Here is a 10790-nt window from a genome sequence, read left to right on the forward strand (position 1 = left end):
CACTGAGAAGCTGTCACTTGCCTGACAGCTCCTCTGACAATGTGCGCAGTATTCTACATAAACAAATCACTCCTATCCTTGCGTGCCTCTTACGCAATACTAGTGCTGCACAGCGCAACAAAACTTCAGCACTTGTTAGATACTAGAATGTGAAAAACTTTCCGGTACAAGAACAGTTACTTTCGGGACTTCTGTCAAATGGGTTTCACTGATCAAGCATATATATCAGTGCAGCCAACCCTTATAATAGCATGCACCATGACTGCTCCACTTACTCATTGCTAGCCTGCACTGGGAGTCTTGGCTGCATCATGTTAGCTCCCAACTCATGGTGCAGATGAATTAATGCACTTGAATAAAGCAACAAAGCATGTGGAAATGTTTAAACTTAATTACTGTTGGCAAAACAATGTCCATTGATTAGAGTCCACTTGTGGTAAATTCAATTGATTGGACATGATTTGGAAAGGCACACACGTCTGTAAAGTCCCACAGTTGACAGTGCATGTCAGAGCAAAAACCAAGCCATGAAGTCAAAGGAATTGTCCGTAGAGCTCCGAGAAAGGATTGTGTCGAGGCACAGATCTGAGAAAGGATACCAAAACATTTCTGCAGTATTGAAGGTCCCCAAGAACAGTGACCCCCATCATTCTTAAAACGGAAGAAGTTTGGAACCACCAAGACTCTTCCTAGAGTTAACTGCCTGGCCAAACTGAGCAATCAGGGGAGAAGGGCCTTGGTCAGGGAGGGGACCAAGAACCTGATGGTCACTGACAGAGCTACAGAGTTACTCTGTGGAGATGGGAGAACGTTCCAAGGACAACTATCTCCGCAGCGCTCCGCCAAATCAGGTAGAGCGGCCAGACGGAAACCACTCCTTAGAAAAAAGGAACATGACAGCCCACTTGGATTTAGCCTAAAATGCACCTAAAGGACTTGAGAAACAAGAATTTCTGCTCTGGTGAAACAAAGACTTAACTCTTTGGCCTGAATGCCAAGCATCACATCTGGAGGAAACCTGGCACCATCCCTATGATGAAGCATGGTGGTGGCAGCATCCTGCTGTGGGGATGTTTTTCAGCAGCAGGGACTGGGAGACTAGTCAGGATTGAGGGAAAGATGAGCGGAGCCAAGCACAGAGAGATCCTTGATGAAAATCTGCTCCAGAGCTCTCAGGACCTCAGACTGGGGTGAAGGTTCATCTTCCAGCAGGACAATGACCCAGACCCCGGACTTGAACCCGATCAAACATCTCTGGAGAGACCTGAAAATAGCTGTGCAGCGACGCTCCCCATCCAACCTGACAGAGCTTGAGAGGGTCTGCAGAAAGGAAAGGGAGAAACTCCACAAAAACAGGTGTGCCAAACTTGTAGCATCATATCAAATAAGTCTTTAGGCTTTAAATCACTTACAAAGGTGCTTCAAAGTACTGAGTAAAGGGTCTGAATACTTATGTAACGTGTCTGTTTTTTTTAAAGAAATTTGCAAAAATGTCTAAAATGTGTAGATGAGTGTCAAACTTTGTGATCAATTTCAGAATAAGGCAGTAACGTAAAATAATGCAAAATAAGCCGATTACCACCAAAATCTTTATTAATTCAATTATTTGGTCTCTCTCACGTCTCCCAAAGATGCTCTATGGAGATAAATAGTGAAGGCGACTTTTTATAGGCACCAACTCCGCCATGATTCGTTGGACAAAGACGAGGCAGAAAAATGTATGGCATTCTTGGATAACCGCCGAAAATAAGATCTGTGATAAACATGGGCTTAGGAGATGTAGGTTTTTTTCTATGAGAATGTTCATCAGCCAACGTCACTTTGTGAATTGAAGAATTTGTGATATATACACATACATACATACATACATACATACATACATACATACATACATACATACATACATACATACATACACACACTGCTCCAAAAAATAAAGGGAACACTTAAATGTACACAGGTGGGGGTTGGGCTTGCCAGAGAACACCAAGATTGGCAAATTCACCACTGGCGCCCTGTGCTCTTCACAGATGAAAGCAGGTTCACACTGAGCACGTGACAGGCGTGACAGTCTGGAGACGCCGTGGAGAACGTTCTGCTGCCTGCAACATCCTCCAGCATGACCGGTTTGGCGGTGGGTCAGTCATGGTGTGGGGTGGCATTTCTTTGGGGGGCCACACAGAGGTAAAAAATGTGCTCGCCAGAGGTAGCCTTGACTGCCATTAGGTACCGAGATGAGATCCGCAGACCCCTTGTGCGACCATATGCTGGTGCGGTTGGCCCTGGGTTCCTCCTAATGCAAGACAATGCTAGACCTCTTGTGGCTGGAGTGCGTCAGCAGTTCCTGCCAGAGGAAGGCATTGATGCTATGTGGACTGGCCCGCCCGTTCCCCAGACCTGAATCCAATTGAGCACATCTGGGATATCATGTCTCGCTCTATGCACCACAGACTGTCCAGGAGTTGGCGGATGCTTTAGTCCAGGTCTGGGAGGAGATCCCTCAGGAGACCATCTGTCACCTCATCAGGAGCATGCCCAGGCGTTGTAGGGAGGTCATATAGGCACGTGGAGGCCACACACACTACTGAGCCTCATTTTGACTTATTTTAAGGACATTACATCAAAGTTGGATCAGCCTGTGGTGTGGTTTTCCACTTTAATTTTGATATTGACTCCAAATCCAGACCTTCATGGGTTAATAAATTTGATTTTCATTGATAATTTGTGTGATTTTGTTGTCAGCCCATTCAACTATGTAACGAAAAAAGTATTTAATAAGAATATTTAATTCGTTCAGATCTAGGATGTGTTATTTTAAAGGTCCCTTTATTTTTTGAGCAGTTTGTATGTGTGTATATATATGACACATTTTAAATAAAACAAAGGTATCATAATTCATAAAAAGATTGTGTTAATAACCTCTGCGGGATTGGTGTCCCGTCCACAGGACGGTTGAGCTAACGTAGGCTAATGTGAGGAGCATGAGTTTGTAAGCAACAACAAAAAAATCCCAGGACATAGACTTATCTGATATGGACAGAAAGCTTAGATTAAAAATGATTTAACTGCACGGTCTAATTTACAGTAGCTATTAAAGTGAAATAATACCATGCTATTGTTTGAGGAGAGAGCACAGTTATGAACTTGAAAATGTATTAATAAACCAATTAGGCATATTTGGGCAGTCTTGATACAAAATGTTGAACATATATGCAATGGTTCATTGGATCAGTCTAAAACTTTGCACATACACTGCTGCCATCTAGTGTGCAAAATGTAAATTGTGCTTGGGCTGGAATAATACATTGTCTTTCTCTTGCAATTCGAAGATGGTATTATCTTTTACCAGATCAAATGTGTTATATTCTCAAACATAAATTTCACATTTCCACAAACTTCAAAGTGTTACCTTTCAAATGGTACCAAGAATATGCATATCATTACTTCAGGTACTGAGCTACAGGCAGTTAGATATGGGTGTCATTTTTAGGCAAAATTTAAATAAATAAAAAAGAAATTTAAAAAAGGGTCGGCTCCTTAGACTGACAAGGTCAAATTGATTGTATGTGATTCATTAATGCATACATGGCTGTCAGAAGCAATATCATTACAATTTATTACACTCAAAAAATGCCCAACTATTGAACAGGGCAGTAGCATAGTTTATGTCTGCATCAAATGCCATTCTGTGAATAGCTAACATGCCTTTTTTTTTTACTGTGGTATGTTGATGGTATCAAGAATTGTGATACTAAACCTGGTATCGAAATCCAAAGTCTGTTATGGTGGCAACACAGTCCATTTCAGTTGACTGGAGTGGAGACTTAAAGAGTACCACAGTATGAGTCATAATACCTGTAAAACCTAGCAGCCACTGGAACCATTTTACTGTTGGACCACTAGGTTGTATGGGTATTATGACACCTCCACTGTGGGGCTCTAATTGTTAAGGGGCCCCTTGCTGGGACTCCTACTGTGCTCTGCATGCCACTAGTTTACCACAGCTGTGGTGGTTGCCTAACACACAAAATCTCTGGCTGACACCAAGCCTCAGAGAGCAATAAGATACAGTGTGTCACAGAGAAATGTCATGAAGAAATGTCCTGAATTCCCATAAATAAATTAACATAACACATTCAAGTCAAAATGTGCAATTAATGAAAACAGATCTGCAGGGAGCAGAAAAATTATAGCTTCACACACACACACAGAAGGCTAGCTGAGGAACACTCAACTCCGTTCTTATATTGAGGCGGAGTTGAGTTTTGACAACTGGTCGCGGGATTCGCTAGCAACATTGAGTTACCATCAGCCGATTCTTATTAAAATGTCAATTCTGAAAACGCTTACCTGAACCTCCTGTACAACTGTGATCCTTCTGCGGGGTGGTGAAATTCATACTTTTAATTTAAAAAATGTAAAAAATAAAAAATTAACTTTTTAGCGAGATTCAATTGGGTATATGCTATCCGGGATCCTTGGGACGACACCCCCTCTCCCTTAAAGTTGACATTTTAAATGGTCAGGGTAGGGGTTAAGATGTGGATGTCCCAGGGATTCCGTATTGCACTAGCCGATTTAATTGAGTTGAGCAACACAAATTAAGAAAAAGTCAGTGGTTGTATTCGATAAAAGTTTTTATTTAACTTGTGAATTTTAAGCACACGCGGAATGACTGCAGTTGTACAGGACACACACAGAATACATTTTTACAAGAATCGACTGATGTTGGTGACTCAATGTCGTTGCAAGAAAATTGACCAGTTATCAAAACTCAACTCAAGCCTCGATATAAAGGACGGAGCTGCTTGTTCTTCAGCGAACAGACGGCAAAACCCTTGAAATGGATTGACAGAAAATTCCAACGGTCATTAAATAAGGGTTTCAACTGAAGCACGGCATGTATATAAATACAATATAACATGTTTTTTTAAAGCAGGCTATACAAGTTTCACTGAAATGTAAACACAGACATGGCCCAAGAGGCATGATTTTTTGTTTTTGATAATTATTTGTGTACTTATTTGACATCTTTGCAGCACTGTTAGGAGATAGTAACAAACTTTTCTCTGCACCTGCTGTAATATCTGTTAAACTGTATACACGACCACTAAACTTGGATTTGATTACCAAAACACAGAGACTGACTGACAATTTTGACAGGTACAAACCACACCATAACAAAGCCACGTGCGTAGACAACACTCTAGACACATGGAATCTTGGGGCGAGAGCCAAATATTAACCAAGGCGGTAAGAAAAATACACATTGTAAATCACCCAATCATACGTTAATTGAAAGTAAAGCAAAACAGTGCACCCAATGAGAGATCTCATTCGTTGGTTAATACTTCAACATGACCAGAACATGCGAGTCAATAAACAATGCGTAGTTTGAGTGCACATTTAGCTATCTTTGTTTTATCTAAAAACACGGACCTTTTCTACTCAAGGCATGCAATGTTTACATGTTTCCGCCAGTATCGTCTTCACACAGGCACATAAAGAATGTCTGATCATTAGCTCCCCCTTGCACCGGTCCTTTGCCATTACGCCAACAGACAAGGCACATCCCAGAGACACACAACAAAATGTCGGATTCATGGGAGTCACGTGATTCCTTTGTACTTAGAAAATATCCTCCAGCGAAAATAACCAACTAAAACCAGAATATTGAATAATATATATAAATAATTCATCCTTAGTGATCTGGAAAATGTATCCACTTATTGTTAAGACTATCTACACAACATTTTCGTCGTGTTTTTTAAAATAAAATTGGCGGCCATTTTGTGCAAACATGCGCAGAAAAAAAAGAGGAGCGCCTCAAAATATAAAAATAAGGATAAATGTTTATTTTCATATTTTCGAACTATAAAAACATACCGATTCCTCTTCTTTCTCCATCCCCGTCGGCATTTGCGGCACTGCCCGGTTAATAGATGCATATTCATGCAGGTCGGGTAAATCCTCACATCGGAAGACGGGTAGTGGCTTGGAAGCGTCCAGCGCCCGTGCCCGAAACGACAATTTACTCATTTTTTAAAATTCGAGATGCAACAAATCTATCCAATCTCCTTAAATTCACATCGGTTTCGAATTGAGCTTTCATGGATGATTGTGCGGTTATTCTGACATATACGGTACGGCTGATTAAAGCTAAAGTTAGGGCGTCGCGAACGGAGCCGGGAAGGCCCGGATCTTGATCGCTCTGTTTCGGTCTTTTTTTCAGAGGCTTCCCTGTCTATCGGTGGTTCAGTACGCCATGGCCAACATGGCGGACATTAAAAACTCTTTAACGCTCGGTTCGCTCAAAACAGCCCAACCCACCGATCACCGAACAGCCATTCCCACGCGGTCCCGAGCGCGTGCGCGTTCGCGACGGTGGGGGAAGTGCCCCCCAAAACTAAGCAAGTCAAATAAAACATTTACATCATTTGGGTAAGTAGCTAACCATTATATGTTTAAGGTTAAATTTGGAATCCAATTACAAAAGGGGCATGCTGAATGTCCCCAATTGGTTACAATCTAAAGCCTACATTGCCTTATCATTAGGTCTCTTTATGTAGTGTTGTGTTTTGTCCTATATTTATATTGTATTTTTTATCCAGGCCCCTTATCTGACTTGCCTAGTTAGATTTTTTTTGTAAATCAGTGACTAATAATTCCAAATGTTTGTCTCTAACATTAGACATTGTATTATCATGCACCTTTTATTCCTCAGTTGTTTTACATCATGTGATTTTAACATTGAGGGGGGCTGTTTTTAAATTTGATTAAATATTGGGATTTTGTAAATGTGATTAAATATTGGGATTTAGTAACTTCTATTATATATTGGGATGGGAAGACATGGATGATAACTAACAAACCATAAATGATGATGCATTTCAATTAAAATGCTCTGGCATGATACCAAATATTTGAAGTTGTTTTGCTACATCATGCCTAGCTCTTACAAGTTGAAACAAAAATATAAAACCCTTGAATCAAACTACGAGTGTTATTTGAAAATAACCAATGTAAAACATGACTTGACTCACTAAATTACTAGTCACTACCAGTACAGGGAACTGAACAGCTTCTGAAAATATTTTCAAAGTTTGAAAATGTTTCCCTCTTGTGGTGTGATTAACCCTAGAACTGTGGCCCGCTGCAACCGAACTGTGTGGTCTTCCGTTGACCAGTGTGTAAATCCTATCGTAAGTCAACAGTGGTGGCTAGAAAACATGTTTGATACCATTCCGCTCCAGCCATTACCACAAGCCTGCCCTCGCCAATTAAAGTGCCACCAACATCGTGTGTAATTCAAATATTTGGAAATAATAACCTCAAAACAAAGGGTTCTGGTGCCATAAGTTGGCAAGCCTTGTCCGAGCCAGAATGGTCAATAAGGCTAGTCCGCTTGACACCAAACTCTGTCTTCCCACCGTCAGAGTCTAAAGGCTCCTTGATATTGTAGTCACAATGTGTCTATAATGATGGTGGCTGTGCTTTACTGATTGGTTATCCTGTGCCAAACACCCACACAGCACCCAAGTCCTACCCCCTTCTCATACAACTTTTGGATTTTCAAATAAAGAGGTCTCAACCCCCCAGAAAAAATAACATTTGAGAGAACCAATCAAAGCTCAAGCCAATTTTGTTGTGAATATTGCACCATCAACAGGCTCCTGTCCAGACAAGTGTCACAGCTCTCCTTAGCTGTGTACCATCTGAGTCACATCAGCCATGCTACCATAGGGCATGAATCCATCTCCTGTTTCTGTAGTGTGAGGCAGCTTAATGTACAAGTACACCCCCTGGACAGGATGCTAGTCTCTGTGCCTTACCCCAATACCTCATGAATGCCAAGCGGAGATGCATCTGGTGCTTTACTAAAGCCCATATAAGGACATTCTCAGGGCTTACCTATAGTAATGGCAGACATCGGGTCTAACCAGGCTCCAAGAGTTGTAGGTTCCACTCGGCGTCGACCATTACAAAAGACAGCATCATTGGGATCTGAGTGGGAATAAAAAAAAGCTCATTCCTTTGAGTGTTTAATTAAAAGGGTCATCATGTTGATGGGAGTGGGACAGCGGTTCCAATTGCAAAGAGTAAAATCTCAGAGTAGGTTGTGCTTGTGTGTATTCATTGCTCAGATTAGAGGCAAAACATTGTTTACGCTAGGAACCAAAAAGGGCAAACATAATGAGACAAACGGGGAGGGACCTACAGTGCATTTGGAAAATTCAGACCACCCCCCAAAAAAATGTACATTATAGCCTTATTCTAAAATGGAATAAGTTAAAATTCCTCAATCTACACACAATACCCCATAATAACAAACCAAAAACAGGTAGACATTTTTGTAAATGTATTAAATAAAACATACCTTATTTACAGAACTATTCAGACCCTTTGCTAAGAGACTCGAAATTGAGCTCAAGTGCATCCTGTTTCCATTTTCCACCTGCGGTAAATTCAATTGATTGGACATGATTTGGAAAGACACCTGTCTACGTGAGGTCCCACAGTTGACAGTGCATGTCAGAGCAAAAATAAAGCCATGAGGTTAAAGGAATGTTTCGAGGCACAGATCTGGGGAAGGTTACCAAAACATTTCAGCAGCATTCAAGGTCCCCAAGAACACAGTGGCCTCCATCATTCTTAAATCAAAGAAGTTTGGAAACACCAAGACTATTCCTAGAGGTGGAATAGCTCCCTGGTCAGGGAGGTGACCAAGAACCCAATGGTCACTCTGACAGAGCACTAGAGTTCCTCTGTGGAGGTAGTTGTCCTTCTGGAAGGTTCTCCCATCTCTGCATCACTCCACCAATCAGGCCTTTACGGTAGAATGGCCAGACAAAAGCCACTCCTCAGTAGCTCTGTAGCTCAGTTGGTAGAGCATGGCGCTTGTAACGCCAGGGTAGTGGGTTCAATCCCCGGGACCACCCATACGTAGAATGTATGCACACATCACTGTAAGTCGCTTTGGATAAAAGCGTCTGCTAAATGGCATATATTATATTATATCACTCAATCAATATATTATATTATATCACTCAATCAATCAGGCCTTTACGGTAGAATGGCCAGACAAAAGCCACTCCTCAGTAAAAGGCACACGACAGCCCGCTTTGATTTTGCCAAAAGGCACCTAAAGAACTCTGACAATGAGAAACAATATTCTCTGTTCTGATGAAACCAAGATAGAACTCTTTGGCCTGAATGCAAAGTCTGGAGGAAACCAGGCACCGCTCATCACCTGGCCAATACCATCCCTACAGCGAAGCATGGTTGTGGCAGCATCATGCTGTGGAGGTTTTTTTCAGCATCTTGGGAAAGAGCAAAGTACAGAGAGATCCTTGATGAAGTCCTGAGCACTCTGGAGCAGGTTCTCAGACTAGGGCGAAGGTTGACCTTCAAACAGGACAATGACCCAAAGCACACAGTCGAGACCACGCAGGAGTGGCCCAGCCAGAGTATCATTCAGTGGCTCAGCCAGAGCCCGGACTTGAACCCGATCAAACAGCTCTGGAGAGACCTGAAAATAGCTGTGCAGCGACGGTCCTCATCCAACCTGACAGAGCTTGAGGATCTGCAGAGCAGAATGGGACAAACTCCAAAAATACAGGTGTGCCAAGCTTGTAGCATCATACCCCAGAAGACTTGATGCTATAATCGCTGCCAAACGTGCTTCAACAAAGTTGTGAATAAAGGGTCTGAATACTTATGTAAATTTGATTTTTAACAAATAAAATTAGCAACATTTTTAAACCTGTCTTTGCCTTGTCATTATGGGGTATTGTATGTAGATTGAAGGAAAACATTTTTTAATCCATTTTAGAATTAACCTAACAATATGTGAAAAAAGTCAAGGGGTCTGAATACTTTCCAAATGCACTGTACCTGCATTTGTCCAATACAAACTTGTTTTAAACTAAATGCAGGTAGGTCCCTACGCGTTTGTCAACAAAAAATACTTTCTATTGGACAAATGCAGGTAGGTCCCACTCCCACTGGTTATTAAAGTAAACAGTTAACATTGCAAAACCTTTTGCAACAGCCCAAACGTTTTGTAACAGAATCCAACTAACGAATACACCCCTGCTCTCTCCCATGTCCATGTAATCTAACTCAACAAGACCTAAAAGGCTAAACTGATCCTAAAATCAGCATTCTCCGAGGCGCTTCGTGATTATGACCCCAGGACAAGTCTACCCCATTCAGAGGCTAACTGCTTTTGTGCCTATTGACGATAGTATCTTCTGGTCGGGGAGTTACGTTCTGAACTTATCGCTTGCGGTACGGGTACCTTTATTGGGTTAGTGTTTCCACATGGTCATATCTCCGTGTTACATTGCTTGTTTACGGAAGACATAGGCGGCGACCTGTGCTAATTAGCTCTGTGTGTAAACGTAAATTGGTAGGAAGTGTAATTCATCAACTGGAGGCACACACAGTTTATGGATGTGTAAAACTGCAACTGTATAAAAGAGGCATATCAGCATGTTTTTTTTAAACTAGTGAAAGCAATTAATTGACGTTTCTAAATGTCAACACAGCATTGGGAATGTTGTTCGCAAAGCGAATAACCACTGAAGACAAGCCTAGTGTTTTGTCTCTGACATCGAGCCCAGGGCTAGTAACGTTAAGTCTGATCCAGCCACTGATTTATTCTGTAATTAATTACCTACATGCCAAACAACTTGGCGTTAGTCAACACTTCAAATATGAATGTGCAGTTCCTTTGTAGACCACTGGTAGTTGGTTGGCAGTGTAAGCTATCAAATATAGCCTTTTTT

General features: G+C 41.6%; 1 protein-coding gene across 1 annotated transcript in view; it reads right to left on the bottom strand.

The window, feature by feature from the left end:
- Positions 1-6331, bottom strand: part of LOC124009518 (enhancer of polycomb homolog 1-like) — a 29173-nt gene extending 22842 nt beyond the window's left edge. Inside the window, 1 exon segment of the mRNA XM_046321374.1 lies at positions 5887-6331. Coding sequence (XP_046177330.1) covers positions 5887-6039 — 153 coding nt within the window. The 5' untranslated portion in view covers positions 6040-6331.
- Positions 6332-10790: the final 4459 nt, after the last annotated feature.

The sequence above is a fragment of the Oncorhynchus gorbuscha genome, linkage group LG22, assembly GCF_021184085.1.
Source record: "Oncorhynchus gorbuscha isolate QuinsamMale2020 ecotype Even-year linkage group LG22, OgorEven_v1.0, whole genome shotgun sequence".
NCBI lineage: Eukaryota > Metazoa > Chordata > Actinopteri > Salmoniformes > Salmonidae > Oncorhynchus > Oncorhynchus gorbuscha.